This window comes from Heteronotia binoei, chromosome 12 (assembly GCF_032191835.1).
Source record: "Heteronotia binoei isolate CCM8104 ecotype False Entrance Well chromosome 12, APGP_CSIRO_Hbin_v1, whole genome shotgun sequence".
Lineage (NCBI taxonomy): Eukaryota > Metazoa > Chordata > Lepidosauria > Squamata > Gekkonidae > Heteronotia > Heteronotia binoei.
The window spans coordinates 13,232,981-13,251,176 of NC_083234.1; the positions used below are offsets into that span (position 1 = coordinate 13,232,981).

At 48.6% G+C, this 18,196-nt stretch overlaps 1 protein-coding gene across 1 annotated transcript in view; it reads left to right on the plus strand.

Annotated features, from left to right (window-relative positions):
- The window catches only part of GRIK4 (glutamate ionotropic receptor kainate type subunit 4), a 901,771-nt gene that overhangs the window by 800,324 nt on the left and 83,251 nt on the right, over positions 1-18,196 (plus strand). The window contains 2 exon segments of the mRNA XM_060251811.1: positions 3,912-4,019; positions 7,960-8,163. Coding sequence (XP_060107794.1) covers positions 3,912-4,019; positions 7,960-8,163 — 312 coding nt within the window.

Sequence of the window (18,196 nt, forward strand, 5' to 3'; positions counted from 1 at the left end):
CTTTTCTACTGCAGACCAATGCAGTTGCCCTCTAAAACTAAGTTTCAAAGGGTCTTCCTTTTTTCCTGGGGTCTGGAGGTCTAAGGTGCTGGCTGCCGATGGTCAAGCTCCTTTGGCTCTGGAGGCTGGAATCTTTCATGAGTTTTGCTGGCCAGCCTCCATCTCAAATTTGGGGCACGTCTGTGATTGGCAGCAAGGATGAAATGGCCTGTCTGCCATCTGCTGCAACAGCCAGGGCGTTGGCAGATCGACATGCCCCAAGCCTGTGTGTTTTGGTCATTGTGGATGGCGTGAATGGAGGAAGGCATAGAGAGGACTTGAGGACGAAAGGCGCAGGAGAGACCTCTTGGCTGTGGGAGCTCAGAGGTCTATGCAGGGGGTTGGACCAAATGACCCTGGAGGTCCCTTCGAACTCTTTGGTGTGGTAGGCTGGCTTGTGTGTCTTGCAGCACACTAGCTGAATTTACAAATGAGCCTGTGTTTGCATTTATTGGGATTCATTGACTCACGTTTTAACCTACCAGGAAAGTTCCCAGAGGGACACTGTCTTGAAGGTCTTCAGGTGACCAGGAGCAAAGTGAGCTGATTGGTCCTTGCGGTGTCTTAGAGCCAGAAGGCACTGGTTGATTAGGCTGGCTCAGCAAGTCTTCACCCATTATCCTTGACTGGTGTCCAGAGGCCAAGTTTACTTCTTGTTTCCTGTGACGAGTAATTCTGTTACCTAGAGGTCTGGGTCGATTGATGCCTTATACCAATGGCAGATAGGTCCGTTGTCTAGAGGCCAAGTGTATCTGCAATGATTAACTGTCAGGGAGACCTGTTATCCAGAGGCCAGGTTTGCCTCCATTGATTCCATTGGGAGCCAGTCTGCTGTGGTGGTTAAGTGTGTGGACTCTTATCTGGGAGAACAGGGTTTGATTCCTCACTTCTCCACATGCACCTGTTGGAATGGCCTTGGGTCAGCCATAGCTCTCGCAGAGTTGTCCTTGAAACGGCAGCTTCTGGGAGAGCTCTTTCAGCCCCACCTACCTCGCAGGTTGTCTTTTGTGGGGGAGGAAGGTAAAGAAGTTTGTGAGCCACTTTGAGATTCAAAGTGAAGAATGGGATATAAATACAATTCCTTCTTCTTCTTCATCTCTTCCCAGAATCCCTTTGAGTGTATGGCTTTAATTCACGGATGCCCTCGTTTTCTTCTTAAGAGAGCTGTTGCATTTTTACCAATGTTCTGAGCTGCTTTGGGGACCCTTCTCAAAAAAGCGAGATGCAGATCCTCCGTATAAATAATAATGCTCTCTTTTAGTTGGCTTCTAGTATCATATGTGAAGCTGAACATTTTTGACAGAAATGTGACTTTACTTCATTTTGATTCTAATGAGCTGTGATTCAAACCCATGAAGCCACTACTTCATACTACATTACACAGAGAATAATTAAAGGGTGGGACTTGCTGCCAGAGGATGTAGAGATGGCCACAGGAATAAACAGCTTGAAAAGGGGATTAGATAGATTCATGAAGGATAAGTCTGTGAATGGCTACCAGCCATGGTGGCTGAGGGGAACCTTCACATTCAGAGGCACTAAGCCTCTGAATCTCCAAGCCAGAAGGCAACATCAGGGAAGTCCTCAGCCTCTACACCCTTTTGCTGGCCATCCAGAGAAACTGGTTGGCCACGGCATGAGACAGGACACAGGACGAGATGGACCACTGGTCTGATCCAGCAGAACTCTTCTGAAGTTCTTAAGATGGTAGACTAGGTGAACCACTGGTCTGATCCAGCAAGGCTCTTCTTATAGTCTTCCCAGGTGAAAGCCTCAACCTCTATGCCCTGTTGTTGGTCCTTCAAAGGAACTGGTTGCCCACTGTGTGAGACAGGATGCTGGACCAGATGGACCACTGGTCTGATCCAGTAGGGCTGATGTTCTTGCAAAAACCTTGGCCTCTATGCCCTGTGGTTGGCTGTCCAGAGGAACTGGTTGGCCACTGTGTGAGACAGGATGCTGGAGTAGATAGACCACTTGTCTGATCCAGCAGGGGTCTCCTTATGGAGGCCTCAGCCTCTGTGCCCTATTGTTGGCTCTCCAGAGGAATTAGTTTGGCCACTGTGTGAGACCGAATGCTGGACTAGATGGACCACAGGTCTGATCCATTAGGGCTGATGTTCTTATGAAGGCCTTGGCCTCTATGTTGTTGGCTTTCCAGAGGAACTTGTAGGCCACTGTGTGAGACAGGATGCTGGACTAGATGTACCATGACCCAGACGGCCTGTTGTGATGTTCTTATGTTCTTAAGCTGCACCCAAACAGCTAGATAGCTCCACTCTAAAACCTGACAAGGTGTGTCTTGAAGACTTGAGGGCTGCGCTGTCCTAACAGTTAGGCATGCTCATGGTGACCACAAGGTCATCACTGCCATTTAAAAGTAACTTAAGTGGTGGTGGTGCCTTTGTAGCCACCACGAGGACGCTGTCACGTCCTGTTTGGCCCCAATAAACTCACTGTAAGATGTAATCACACTACAAACGCCGGCTGTGAGAGCCTACTGCATTGCATGGGACTCTTGTTATGCTTTTGCAAGCTCAGCCTTTGAGCAGTTTAACATTTAGGAGCCCACCGCGATGCTGAAATTGGTCATATCCACCAGGGGTTCAACAGCTTTCAAAGGAGGGGAGATCCAGGCCTCAGATTCAGCAGGAGTTCACAGAAGCACAGCTCCTGAACCTTTCTGAGGGCTACCCATCTTCCTCCCTACCTACCTTGTCCCTCGAATAGTAGGTGCAGCTGTGTAACAGTCCCTGGAATAGAAGAGCGGGCAGCCAGCCAGCCACCAGGAGCTTTGCCACATCCCCAGCAGCCCTCATTAACCCCTGGAGAAGCCCGCACCACCCTTTCTCCACTTATGATGTGATTTTGGGGGGTGAGTGGCTTGCTGGCCTTTTGACTGGGGGTGGTGGCCCAGGAGAGCCCCTGGCGAGCGAGGCCTGCTTGGGCTGGCCAGATTTCTAGTCAGCCCAAGCAGGCCTCGCTTGCCCAGGGCTCTCTTTCCTTGCATTCGGTTGCTTTTGGCTGGGAGAGGGGGTGGCATATGCTAATGAGCTCCACCACCTATTTTTCTACAAAACGACCCCTGGGGAGATCCATTTTAAGACAGAACTATCACACACATGCACCCCAAACTGCGAGAGTTGGAGATTCATACCTTCCTCCCTTGGTCTTGTGATATTTCTATCATGCCCAGGGAAAAACTAGACCCTTCTGTAGTGTCAGGAAGGATTTATGGCTCCATTCCATTTCCACTGGAGAGTATAAATTGCTTTTAATACGTATAACATGGAAGCTTAGATAGGGAGGATTAGACTCCGTGTTGATTTGGTGGGGTTGATTAGCCCGAATGGTGTCTTTCAGAAGGGGTTAATTAATCTCCCGGTGGCAGCATTAGAGGACGGGGGACCGGGGGGCAAGCAGTGGCTGAGCAGGACTGCAAAGAGTGAGCTTCAAAGCAGATCGCTAAAGATGGAGCACGGAGCAGTGGAGGCATTAAAGACGCACTCGTGCCAGTGCGGGGAAACCTAGATAGAACAGCTCTGGCCTCCAGCCGTTGGCACTTTTTTCTCCCCGTCTTCAGCGTCGCACACCTCTTGGAATGAGGTCCACGACTCAAGCGGCTTCTGCGTGCTGAGATGGTTGTGCCGGTTGGCTCTGCCAAAAGCCGAACGGCAGCTGATATTCCTCTCTCCGACATAACGGTTGGTGGGGTGCGCCATAAAGCTAATGAAGCATCAGGAGTCGCCTTTTATGGGGCTGGCCTGACCGATGTCAGTGACCGCAGCCATATGGTAGAAGCAGGCGGTAATTTGCTCTATAAATGTCACGATTCGACTCTTCTCTCTCCTCCCCCCCCCCCCACCTTGCAGATTGGTCACTGGCACGTTACCAAAGGCCTTACCATGGACGACCAGTTCTTCTCATCTAATGTCTCGGAGACCCTCTTCAACACCACCCTCATCGTCACCACCATCCTGGTAAGCGTGGGGGGGTCATGCTGGTCTCCGATATTGCTTTGGGGGTATCTTAGGGTGGCCTCCAGATGTTGGCCGTTACCTGTTCTCATCACCATACACTAACCCAGGGGTGTCAAACACATTTGTTATAAGGGCCAGATATGGCATAAATGAGACCTTGTCGGGCCGGGTCATATCGGATCAGGCTGTATGCATTCCTATTTAAGATTCGGTAGCAGAGATAAAAGCTTTATAAAGGACGCAGACAAACACAATTAAAGGGGTTTTTTTAAAAAAAAGAAAACAACAGCAACAACTTAAACTAAAACATGCTTAAAACATTAGCACATGTTGGTCTTAAAGGTACTTTCTTTGTATTTCTCCCATGGGATCCAGGGAACTGGGCAAAGGAAGCTCTGGCTCTTCCCTTCCTTCTCCAGGGGACCAGAACGGGGAAAAGCCTCAGCCAATAGAAGGAAGAGAGGCTTGGCTCAGTAGCTCTGCTGTGTGATTGAGAGAGCCTGGCAAAGCAAGCTCTGCCTCTCCCCCCTTCCTCCCCAAGGGAGGAGCCTCAGCCAATGGAGAAAATACAGGCTTTGCTCTGGAGTGCCTGTGTGATTGAGCAAGCCTGGCAAAGCAAGCTGTGAGCCTAACCACCTAAAAAACCTCTCTGTGCAACAAAAATAAATTGTACAACTTACTCAACTTATCCAATGTTTGAGTAAGTTGTACAATTAATTTTTGTTGCACGGAGAGATTTTTTAGGTGGTTAGGCTTGCAGTGAAACCTCCGTGGTCCCGGTTTGGTTGCCAAAGCATGCTGTGATGTAGAAAGAAGCAAGAGAGGGGGAGAAGGAAGCAGATGACAGCCAGTTGCTCAGGGGCCTGATAGGAGCCCTCCAGGGGGCTGATTCGGCCCCCGGGCCACATGTTTGACACCCTGTTTGTGCATAGACACCCAGTTCTTGAAGAACAGGTTACGAGATGACTAATTGCACACCAAGGAACATTCATGACTACGCTGTTCAAGTTACACTGATGAGTTGTGCGGAAATGATATTTGATGAGGTAGCTAGAAGGAGGGCTAGAACTGTGGACGTGTTGTCCCTGGAATTTTGGTTATGAAAACAGTTGGGATGAGGAGAAGATGGATCACCTATTCTGTTTGCTATGATTAAGTTGGCTACGATTTGAGTCATGCGGGATTTTACATCCTGTCTGCAGAAAGTCTTTACATCACTGCTCTACTGCTGTGACCAGATGCTTTCTTTCTTTTTTTCCATGTATGGGTTTTCACCCACTAGATGTCCTAGAATATATCTGAGTCTGTGCCCATGACTCTGTCTGGCCTTGTTATGCACAGCCCCAGGCTCAAAGAAATTCTGTGCTCTGTCTGGCACCTTCCCGAACCAGAAGACAATTGGAATAGTATGGAAGTGGATGGCATTGGGGTTTCCATGAGCCCTGCTATTATCTGGTCAATAGACCATGTATGGACAGTTGGCAACCAACTGAGCATGTTTAGGTCCAGCTCAGTTCTCTAAGTTTGCCAAGTTCTTCAGCTGTGGAACCAGATCTTCCCTTAGCAACTTTCTGGGGGGCAGAGATAATTTCAGCCAGGGTTTTTTTTTTTTTGTAGCAGGAACTCCTTTGCATATTAGGCCTGATGTAGCCAATCCTCCAAGAGCTTACAGGGCTCTTTGTACAGGGCCTACTGTAAGCTCCACGAGGATTGGCTACATCAGGGGTGTGTGGCCTAATATGCAAAGGAGTTTCTGCTACAAAAAAAGCTCTGATTTCAGCACTTGAGGGGGTACTATGTCTTCAATCTACTTGACTGCACAGGGTCCAACCCCTCGTGCCATAGGCCAAAGTTTCTTGATTGAACTGTCAAGGAGGACCCAGCCTTGGTCATCTTGGAGTCATTCACTCAGCTGTTGCTATCCGAGGACTGCGGCTGACTGACTCTTGCCTGTGGCTGCCCGCCCACACTTGCTTAACAGATTGCATCTCTCCCATAGCTCCATCTCTACTCCCTGTTGTGTCCCATCTTTGCCAGAGCAGATCCATTAACCCACAGAATGTCATTTTCCATTATGGAACTTACATAATTTTCAACCAACCACATAACGGCAAGTCCAGTTGGAATCTGTCCACCACTGCTGCAGCCCAGGCAACATAAAAGAGTTCCAGTTGGGCAACCATGTTGGTTTGCAGCAGAAGAACTAGATGCCGGTCCAGTTGCACCTTAGAGGCCAACAAGATTTTAGGGTCCTGAGCAGGACTTCTTTTGCAGCAGGAACTCCTTTGCATATTAGGCCACACCCCTCTGATGTAGCCAATCCTCCAAGAACTTACAGAGCTCTTAGTACAAGAGCCGGTTTGGTGTAGTGGTTAAGTGTGCAGACTCTTAACTGGGAGAACCGGGTTTGATTCCCTACTCCTCCACTTGCACCTGCTGGAATGGCCTTGGGTCAGCCATAGCTCTGGCAGAGGTTGTCTTTGAAAGGGCAGCTGCTGTGAGAGCCCTCTCCAGCCCCACCCACCTCACAGGGTGTCTGTTGTGGGGGAGGAAGGTATAGGAGATTGTGAGCTGCTCTGAGACTCTTCGGAGTGGAGGGCAGGATATAAATCCAATATCTTCTTCTTCTTCTACATCAAGGGGTGCGGCCTAATGTGCAAAGGAGTTCCTGCTACAAAAAAAGGCCCTGGTCATGAGCTTTTGAGAACCAAAGTTCTGATGAAAGTATCTGACCAAAGGAGTTTTGACTCTTGAAAGTTTATACCCTGAAAATTGAGAATCATAGACTCGGAAGGGACCTCCAGGATCGTTGAGTCCAACCCCCTGCACAATGCAGGAAATTCACAAGTACTTTCCCCCACATTCCCGGTGACCCCTGCTCCATACCCAGAAGATGGCAAAAAGAAAAAAGAAAACTCTCCAGGATCCCTGGCCAAAATGGCCTGGAGAAAAATAACTGCCTGATGCCAAAATGGTGAACAGCATTTCCCTGGGCATGAAAAAAAAGGACCATGAGAACTAAGCGCTGATGCAGCTCATCCTGCCGTGCTTCTCATGATTTGGAGCAGAGGTCCATCAGTGGCTAATAGCCACAGCGTATTGATGGAACTCTCTGTCTGGGGCAGTGATGCTCTGTATTCTTGGTGCTTGGGAGGGGCAACAGTGGGACGGCTTCTAGTGTCCTGGCCCCTCTGGTGGACCTCCTCCTGATGGCACCAGGTTTCTTTGCCCACTGTGTGACACAGAGTGTTGGAATGGATGGGCCATTGGCCTGATCCAACATGGCTTCTCTTATGTTCTTATAGATGGAACACTCTGTCTGGGGCAGTGATGCTCTGTATTCTTGGTGCTTGGGAAGGGCAACAGTGGGAGGGCTTCTAGTGTCCTGGCCCCTCTGGTGGACCTCCTGATGGCACCTGAGCTTTTTTTGGCCACTGTGTGACACAGAGTGTTGGACTGGATGAGCCATTGGCCTGATTCAACATGGCTGCTCTTATGCCTAAGTTTACAGAATCACCATTGCTGTCAGATAGCCATCTAGCCTTTCTTTGAAAACCTCCAAAGAAGAGCCCTCCGCCTCCCAAGGAAGCCTCTTCCACTGAGGAACTGCTCTGTGAGGAAGTTCTCCCTAATGTTTAGCCAGAAACTCTTTTGATTTAATTTCAACCCCTTGGTTCTGGTCCAGCCTTCCAGCACAACATAAAACAACTCCACACCATCCGCTTGTTGGTTTGTAAGGTGCTCCTAGACTGGAATCTAGCTCAACATAAAAGATCTAAGAGTTTGCAGGATCCTTTTCTGGTCCCTTCCCTTCCCCTCCTGATGATTCCCAGCAAGTCCACCCCCTTCACCAACCCCTCCTTTCCGACTGGTGCTAAATCTAGTGCTGTTGCAACTTCATGCCTAAGATGGGAATGACAGCTGCCCAGTTTCGATGCAGGAAAACCCTTACTTAATGCTCAAGGGGAACCATCAAGAGCTGGATGGGAATGACCGCTACGAAGGCTTCTGCGTCGACATGCTGAAGGAGCTGGCAGAGATCCTGCACTTCAACTACAAGATCCATCTGGTGGGCGACGGAGTGTACGGAGTGCCTGAGGCTAATGGGACCTGGACCGGGATGGTCGGGGAGTTGATCGCTCGGGTGAGTAAAGCCTAAACACTATCTAGAGGCCAGAATCACATGGTCAGACTTTGCCTGCATTGTGTCACTTCTGTCAGCAGGGGGAAGGGGGTCCTTTCATATTTTAATGCTCTGCGACTGCTAAAAGCTTCCCTTGGCATTGAAAAGCTGCATGTCAGTAGGACTGGCTCTAGATCATATTTGTCCAAAACAGGAGGGGTCCAAACTGCAGCTTGGAAGTCATATGTGGCTCTTTCACACATATTTGTGTGGCTCTTGAAACCCCCACCACCCCATTCGCCAGCTTGGAGAAGCCATTTGTCAGCTTGGAGAAGCCCTTTAGATTACTTCTCCCAGCCAAGCCAGCCAGTGGCTTGGAGAATGCATTTAAAGTTAAAGTTGCTTTCTTTCCACCTCTCCCTCCCTCCCATCTATTTGCTTTCCTTCCTTCCTTCCTTCCTTCCTTCCTTCCTTCCTTCCTTCCTTCCTTCCTTCCTTCCTTCCTTCCTTCCTTCCTTCCTTCCTTCCTTCCTTCCTTCCTTCCTTCCTTCCTTCCTTCCTTCCTGTCTCATGGCTCTCAAACATCTGATGGAAGGAAGGAAAGGAAAGGAAAAGGAAAGGTCCCCTGTGCAAGCACCAGTCATTTCCGACTCTGGGGTGATGTTACTTTCACAATGTTTTCCCAGCAGACTTTTTACGGGGTGGTTTGCCATTGCCTTCCCCAGCCATCTACCCTTTCCCCCCAGCAAGCTGGGGACTCATTTGACCGACCTCGGAAGGATGGAAGGCTGAGAAGTGATCTAAAGAGAGAAATGCCTTCTCCAAGCTGGCTGACAGGGCGGTGGGGGCTTCGAGAGCCACACACAATATGTGTGAAAGAACCACATGCGGCTCCTGAGTCACAGTGTGGCCACCCCTGGACTAGATCATTTTTTGAAGGGTTGCCAACTCCAGAGTAGAAGGGCCATGTTGTGCACTTCCTCATTTGGGCTAGATCATCGTTGATTAGTGGGAGGGCACAGGTGGTAGGGCTGCCAACAGCTCCAAGCTGGGAAATTCTTGGAGATTGTGGATGATGCCCGGGGAGGGCAGGGTGCAGAGAGGGACCTCCGTGGAGTATAATGCTATACAGGGCTTTTTTTGTAGCAGGAACTCCTTTGCATAGTAGGCCACACCCCCTGATGTAGCCAATCCTCCAAGAGTTTACAGTAGCCCTGAAAGCTCTTGGAGGATTGGCTACATCAGGAGGGTGTGGCCTAATATGCAAAGGAGTTCCTGCTACAAAAAAAGGTCCTGATGCTATAGATACCACCCTCCAAAGGAACCATTTTCTCCCCCGGGTTACTGATCTTTATCGTCAGGAGATCAGTTGTAATTCTGGGAGATCTCCAGTCCCCATCTGGAGGTTTGGCAACCCTAATTCTTGACAACCTCCACCTCACAGGGGCCTATTCCCGCAGGAGGCCTCTGTCAAAAAGGCTCCACGCCCGCCAGAGAGCCAGCCTGGCCTCCCGTTGTTGCTATTTGTGACCAGAATGTTTACTGACGCCTCGGGCTGTTGGTATGGATTTTTATAGCTTTGCCAGCGTGGAAGTGAGGAGGGACGGTCACAAAGGAGTGTGTGATGTCTTGGAACAAAAGAGGGAAGAAAGGCTCTGCGTTTTTAGGTGTGGCCCTGAGAGCTCTCTGTCAAGCGGTAGCCCTGGGGTTTTGTGGAGATAAGTGCTTTCGCCTTGCCTCTTCATGGAGACAAATGATTCTGCCGTCATCCTTACAAAAGGACGGGGTGGGAGAGAGGGACTTGAATGGCTCCTGGGAGAGGGGGAGGCGGGTGGAAGAAAGTTAAACCACAGGGATCCCACTGCTGCGAAGTCTGGAATATTTCACAGAGTCTGGAATATTTCACAGAGCAGCCCCATTAGGGAATTTGGGCATGTCAGAAATGGTGATTCACGTGGATCTGGTTCAAAGGGCCACTTTTCAGCAGCAGCTGGTTTGGAAGCTTCTGCAAACATTCAAGCAGGGGAAGACTGCAGTGCTCTTCCAAGGTTCTTTTTCTTCAGTACCTGCATAAGAACATGCAAGAAGCCATGTTGGATCAGGCCAATAGCCCCTCCAGTCCAACACTCTGTGTCACACAGTGTCGAAAACCCAGATGCCACCAGGAAGTCCACCAATGGGGCCAAAACGCCAGAAGCCCTCCCACTGTTGCCCTCCAAGCGCCAAGAATACTGAGCATCACTGCCCCAGACATAAGAACATGCAAGAAGCCATGTTGGATCAGACCCATGGCCCCTGCAGTCCAACACTCATTGTCACACAGCGGCTAAAACCCAGCTGCCATCAGGAGGTCCACTGGCAGGGCCAGAACTCCAGAAGCAATCCCACTGCTGCCCCCCAAGCACCAAGAATCAGTGGCTACTAGCCATAATGGCTGAGGTATACTTCTACATTCAGAGTCACTAATCCAATACCAGAGCCAGGAGGCAACATCAGGGGAAGGCCTCGGCCTCTATGCCCTGTTACTGACCATGCAGAGGAACTGGTTGGCCACTGTGTGAGACAAGATGCTGGGCTAGATGGACTATTGGTTTGATCCAGCAGGGCTCTTCTGATGTCGTTATGTTCATAGTCCGGCAATTGCCACATCTTGTGATAATGAATTAGGAACGTCAGTTGTGTATTGTGAGAAGAATGAGCTTTTTTTGTCTGTTCTGAGCTTCCTGTCGAGTAATTTCACCCAGTGACTTTGAGGAGAAGAGCTTCTCTCCCTACCATTTGTTTTGTAAGCTGCTTTAAGAGATGTGGGCGGATAAGGAGTTATTTGCTTGGATCTGTCCGTGGTTTTTTTGGAGCAGGGACGCACAGGAATGCAGTTCCGGTTGGCTTGGCGTCAGGGGGTGGGGCCTCATATGCAAATGAGTTTCGGCTGGGTTTTTCTACAAAAAAAACCCTATGTGAAACAATGGTGATGTCAGGAGGTGTGGCTTAATAGGCAAATGAGTTCCTGCTGGAACAAGCCCTGGATCTGTCCATCATCTGATACTTTGCTCCATGGGAGGCATGTGAAACAGAAACCACCCTGGGGAAACTTAAAGGCAAAGGTAGTCCCCTGTGCAAGCACCAGTCGTTTCCACCTCTGGGGTGATGCCACATCACAATGTTTTCACGACAAACTTTTTACGGGGTGGTTTGCCATTGCCTTCCCCAGTCATCTACACTTGACTGGGTACTCATTTGACCGACCTCGGAAGGACAGAAGGCTGAGTCAACCTTGAGCCGGTTACCTGAACCCAGCTTCCGCCGGGATCGAACTCAGGACGTGAGCAGAGCTTAGGACTGCGGCACAGCAGCTTCACCACTCTGCGCCACGGGGAAACTTACATGTAGCTGAAAACAGTCCTGGCTGCATATTAAACCATGATTTTGAAAAAGCGAGACCCAGACTCAAAACTTCTTTAACATTTTACCTAAAAGAGAAATTCCAAGTGAATGGAAATGAGGAGGAAACAATTAACGTGAGCTGCCACCGTGCAGGGTTAATTACAAACACTTCTCTACTTCGTAGGGCTTTTGTGCGGGGAAGGAGATGAAAGAAGCAGACAGAGATTCGTGTGGTGTGCTAATTAGAATGCTATAAAAGACTTCAAGTGGTGAGCACAGAGTGCAGCGAAAACATACATGCTTCTCCCTCCTCCGAGCTGAAAAATAGGGCAATATTTCCTCCCTTGCATATAAAAATGCCCGTTTCCTGCTATTTATTCTTTGGACAGCAAAGAACATTGGTTGGAATGGTTTTGCCCAAAGCTAACGTTTTGCTGGAAGAGAAGGACCAGAGCCTGTCTCTTAGCCACGGAGAAAACAGGAAGGAAACCCACAGTTTGCCTGTCTATCTATCTGACTCTCTTGTAACATTTCTCACTTCTGGCCATTTTTTTTTTTTGAAAATGCGAAAAAGAAGAGGAAATAATTTGTATAAGAACTTGTGATATTTTCCCTGGCCTGAGAATTGGTGGGGAATCACGCATGCTGTAGGGTTGCCAGCCTCCAGGTGGTAGCTGGAGATCTCCTGCTATTACAACTGATTTTGCAAGGACGCAAAAATCTATTAGTGATCCCTGGCCCGAGGGAGGCATGATTGACATCCACCAGAGAGAGGGCCTTCTCGATTGCTGCCCCCTACTGCCAACAAGAGTCCGTATAGTTAAAGCGATGGTATTCCCAGTAGTAATGTATGGCTGCAACAGCTGGACCATAAGGAAGGCCGAGCGCAGAAAAATAGATGCTTTCGAGCTGCGGTGCTGGAGAAGACTCTTGAGAGTCCCTTGGAATGTAAGAAGATCCAATCAGTCACTCCTAAGGGAAATCAACCCAGACTGTTCCCTGGAAGGTCAGATGCTGAAGCTCAGATACTTTGGCCCCCAAATGAGAAGGGAGCACTCACTGGAGAAGACCCTGATGCTGGGAAAGATTGAAGGCAAAAGAAGAAGGGGACGGCAAAAGATGAGATGGCTGGACAGCGTTACTGATGTAACAAACACGAATCTGAGCAACCTTTGGAGGATGGGGGAAGACAGGAGGGCCTGGCGTGACTTTATCCATGGGGTCGCAAAGAGTCGGACTCGACTGTGCGACTGAACAACAACTACATTGGTGGAACCAGTCGCCGGAGAAAGTGAGGGGCTTGCGGGACCTTGCCCAGTTCTGCAAGGCCTGTTAGACAACGCTATTCCGGCTGGCCTTTAATGGATTCTGAAATGCCGATATAGTAAGTGAGGAATGACATCTAATAAATATTGAACGCCCCCGGAAATGAAATGACATCCAACGATATTAGCACCTGACTGTTTTAATGTTTTAATCTTTAATTCCAGTTATGATGTATTGTGTGCTGGAATGTTACTGCGATTTTACTAGCTGTGAGCCGCCCTGAGCCTGCTTCAGTGGGGAAGGTGGGATAAAAAACCAATAAACCATTAAACCATCTCCAGGTGACAGAGATCAGTTCCCCTGGAGAAAACAGCCACTTGGGAAGGGGCCTTCTATGGCATTCTGCCCCGTTGAAGTCCCTCCCTTCCCCCAACCTTGCCTTCTTCAGGCTCCACCCACAAAATCCTCAGGCATTTTTATTTATTATTATTATTATTATTATTATTTAGTAGGCTTATAGTCTGCCTTTTCCCGTAAATGGGCTCAAGGTGGATCACAACATATAATAATAACAATTTAAAAAACCCCTACATATCAAAGTTAAAGCACCATATTAAAATTAACAGTCAAAACAATAAATAAAACGCACCGCTGGCGGACAGGGCACAGCACATCAATAACCAGTTGTAGGCCCACCTTAAACGATGGTAATAACAATAAGATAGCACTGTAATAAAGCATGACGTCACCACAAGGGAGGCCAAATGGTAGAATAATAGGACACCCGCTGCCTCAACCGTAGGCAACCCCATTTCCCAACCTGCAGCTGGCAACCCCAGCATGTTGATTCCTTACTTGCTGAGGGCAAGAATGATATTGGCCAGAGGACTGCCAAGGAGAGAAAGTGTGATATGTTCCATTCCAGGAGCTGGAAGGGACACAGGGAAGCAGACATAACTGGAAAGAAATAAACAGCAAGCTCAAGGGAGGTGTTCACCGAGAGCTCAGCGAGTATGAAAGTCGATCCCCCCCAAATCAGGCTTTGTATTTGTTCAAGGTCTATTGACGCTTCCCAGAACACGAATCAGGGTGGCCAGTCTCCAAGTAGTGGTTGGAGTTCTACCAGAATTACAGCTAACTCCAGATTACAGAGATTTGTTGTTCCCCGGGAGAAAATGGCAGCATTACAAAGTGGACTATAGGGCATTAGATCCCACTGAGATCCTTCTCTTCTCAAGTCCTGCCCTCTCCATACTCCAACCCCCAAAATCTACAGGAATATCCCTTCCTGGATATCCCTAGCCTGGAGAGGAGGTGGCTGAGAGGTGATAGGATCACCATCTTCAAGTACTTGAAGGGCTGTCCTATAGAGGATGGGGTGGAATTGTTTTCTGCGGCCCCAGAAGGTAGAAACAGAACCAGTGGTTGAAATTAAATCAAAAGAGTTTCCGGTTCAACGTTAGAAAGAACTTCCTGACTGTTAGAGCGATTCCTCAGTGGAACAGGCTTCCTCGAGAGGTGGTGGGTTCTCCTTCCTTGGAGGTTTCTAAACAGAGGCTAGATGGCCAACTGAGAGCAATGAAGATCCTGTGAATTTAGGGGGAGCTTTTTGTAAGTTCTGGGATCCCAGATCACTGCAGATAGTGACTGTAGCCATGAAATTAAAAGATGTTTGCTCCTTCGGAGGACAGCTATGGTGAACCTGGACAGTATAATAAAAAGTAGATACATCACCCTGTCAATAAAACTCCGTATAGTCAAAGCGATGGTATTCCCAGTAGTAATGTATGGCTGTGAGAGCTGGACCATAAAGAAGGCCAAGCGCAGAAGAATAGATGCTTTTGAGATGTGGTGCTGGAGAAGACTCTTGAGAGTCCCTTGGACTGCAAGAAGATCCAATCAGTCAGTCCTAAGGGAAATCAACCCAGACTGTTCCCTGGAAGGTCAGATGCTGAAGCTGAAGCACAAATACTTTGGCCACCAAAGGAGAAGGGAGCACTCCCTGGAGAAGACCCTGATGCTGGGAAAGACAGAAGGCAAAAGAAGAAGGGGAAGGCAAAAGATGAGATGTCTGGACAGTGTTACTGATGTAACTAACATGAATTTGAGCAGACTTTGGAGGATGGTGGAAGACAGGAGGGCCTGGCGTGACTTTGTCCATGGGGTCGCAAAGAGTCGGACTCAACTGTGCGACTGAACAACAATTTGTAAGTTTCCTGCATTGTGCCGGGGGTTGGACTAGATGACCCTGGAGGTCCCTTCCAACTCTGATTCTATGATTCCTGACCATTAGAGCAGTTCCTCAGTGGAACAGGCTTTCTCGGGAGGTGGTGGGCTCTCCTTTCTTGGAGGTTTTCAAACAGAGGCTAGATGGCCTGAAGTCCTTATGTCGCCATTCTTATTTCACCCACTTTGAGTCATGAAATCAATTAGATTTGGAGTTCCAGTCATGACAGCAATGAAGATCCTATGCAGGGCTTTTTTTGTCGCAGGAACTCCTTTGCATACTAGGCCAACCGCTGCAATGTGGCCAATTCTCCAAGAGCTTACAGGGCTCTTAGTAGGGGGCCTACTGTAAGCTCCTGGAGGATTGGCTACATCAGGGGGCGTGGCCTAATATGCAAAGAAGTTCCTGCTACAAAAAAATCCCTGACTGCTCCTTCTCAGCCTCTAGAGGATCCTGGACATTCTTTTGCTATTGGACTCTTGTACTAGTTTGTCCTGTAAGGCTGGATTAATTTGGATAAATCCTGAAGTCCTTACGTCGCCATTCTCATTTCACCCACTTTGAGTCATGAAATCAATTTGATTTGGAGTTCCAGTCTGAGATCTGTAGGAGTTTAAATAATCGCACATACAGTTAAGCCAGGTATTCACGAGTGAGCATGCCCCCAGTTCTGCTCCGGAATCATTTGGATGATGTCTTGACCACCTGAAGTCTCGGTTGCTTCTGTGATGTCCTCTAAAGCAATGTTTCCCATCCTGTGGGTCAGGATACAGAAGTGGGTTGCAAAACCTCTGAAAGTGGGTCTCAGGCCAGCCCTCCCTAATGGCCTCCCTTGCCCTTTCCATTGCTTCCTTTTCTATTTTGGAGACCAAGATCTGACCCTGGGAACAGGATCTTCCATGTCTTCCAAGATAATGCATGGGATGGAGAAAGTAGAGAAATAAGTACTTTTCTCCCTTTCTCACAATACAAGAACTCGTGGGCATTCGATGAAATTGCTGAGCAGCCAGGTTAAAACGAATAAAAGGAAGTACTTCTTCACCAAAAGGGTGATTAACATGTGGAATTCACTGCCACAGGAGGTGGTGGCAGCCACAAGCATAGCCACCTTCAAGAGGGGTTTAGATAAAAATATGGAGCAGAGGTCCATCAGTGGCTATTAGCCACAGTGTGTGTGTATGTATAAATTTTTTTGCCACTGTGTGACACAGAGTGTTGGACTGGATGGGCCATTGGCCTGATCCAACATGGCTTCTCTTATGTTCTTATGTCATACATTAGTAGGTGTGTTTTTTTCTTCCCTGCATATACACGTTGGTCAAGTAAAATATGTCCTGCTGGTTACTAGAGTGAGATTCTTAGAATCCTAGCAAGGAATAGAGGGTGTAATGGAGAAGGAGAGGGTGGTCATAGGCCAGAGTATGACCTCCATATGCAAAGGCTGTGTCTGCCAGAATGCCACTTGCTTGGGGTTCATAGCAAGGGTCAGCTTTTGCGTGATGTTTGTCGGTTTCTCAAAAGCATCTGGTTAGCCACTGTAGAAAAATGGGACAATGGACTAGTTTGACTGGAGCGCAAAAAAAAACTTTGAATGGGTTACCCTACCAAGTAGGGTCACCGCACCAAGTACACTGAGGAACTGCTGAGGTACCACTTAGGAACTGCTCTAATGGTCAGGAAGTTCTTCTGAATGTTGAGTTTCCGGCTCAACATTAGGAGGAAGAAGAAGAAGATATTGGATTTATATCCCGCCCTCCACTCTGAAGAGTCTCAGAGCGGCTCACAAACTCCTTTACCTTCCTCCCCCACAACAGACACCCTGTGAGATGGGTGGGGCTGGAGAGGGCTCTCACAGCAGCTGTCCTTTCAAGGACAACCTCTGCCAGAGCTATGGTTGACCCAAGGCCATGCTAGCAGGTGCAAGTGGAGGAGTGGGGAATCAAACCCGGTTCTCCCAGATAAGAGTCCGCACACTTAACCACTACACCAAACTGGCTCTTCAGAACTTCCTGACCATTAGACCGGTTCCTAAGTGGAACAGGCTTCCTCAGGAGGTGGTGGGCTCTCCTTCCTTGGAGGTTTTCAAACAGAGGCTAGATGGCCCATCTGACAGCAATGAAGATCCTGTGAATTTAGGGGGAGGTGTTTGTGAGTTTCCTGCATTGTGGAGGGGGTTGGACTAGATGACCCTGGAGGTCCCTTCCAACTCTATGATTCTATGGTTCTGATTCTATGATTCTACGTTCGGACTTGTGGGAACTGCTGCTCTAAAGAATCCTCCCCTGCGTTTGGTAATTTGCATGAAATCATTACAGGGAGATGTTCCAGGGAAATGGCATCATGGGGACGACGGCCAAAACAAACCCTTGATGCCCACCCCTTGTAATGGATATCCGATTGTGCACACTTGTACACCTTTTGCTAGAGTGTACCACATAACTAATGTTAGATATTTGCCACGTGAACCCTTCTACATCCACCTTTTTCTAAAGAGACCTACAACAGAAAGTAACACGTGACTAGCTTAATCTCATTTGTGCGTGCAAGAGTGATGCCCTTCTGACCTATGTAACAGCCGGATTGTGCTCGGAAGCATGCGCCTACACCGCCAAGCCCTAAGCATGCCCTGCTGCAAAGGCCCTCCACCTTTCTAATATCCTCCTGCAAATTAGGCTCGATGACCTTTCGTGGCCCTATGTTCCCAGAGTGCTATTCCTCCCTGTGCAGAAGAAACCTTTCCTTTGCCTCTTGCTTCGGAGACAATGAGCCTGTGCTTTCATCAGCAGCGCTGATCCTTCTGTCCTTGGGTGAATCTCCCCCAGGTGCGTCTGAGAGGAGCCAGGTATAATGGCCATTTGCGGATAACCGAACTTCACCTTTGGGTAGAAAGGCAATTGATCTCTTGGCCTCTCCTCCTAGATCAGCTCCGTTTTCTAATGACACAGGAAACATCAACCAGCTCCTAAGCTGCATCTGAGGATGGATGAAAGGGAGCTTGCTTATGGACGTCTCGAGAATCCCCACAGCCACGGCTCTTGTTTTATTCATTGCTAATAAGACCATGGCGCTGCTTGTTTGTTTGTTTCTTTCTTTTTATCACCGCTGTGAAAAGACATAGAAGAAGTGTGTGCAAATGCCTGTGCAAATGCCAGTTTTGAGAGCCAGTTTGGTGTAGTG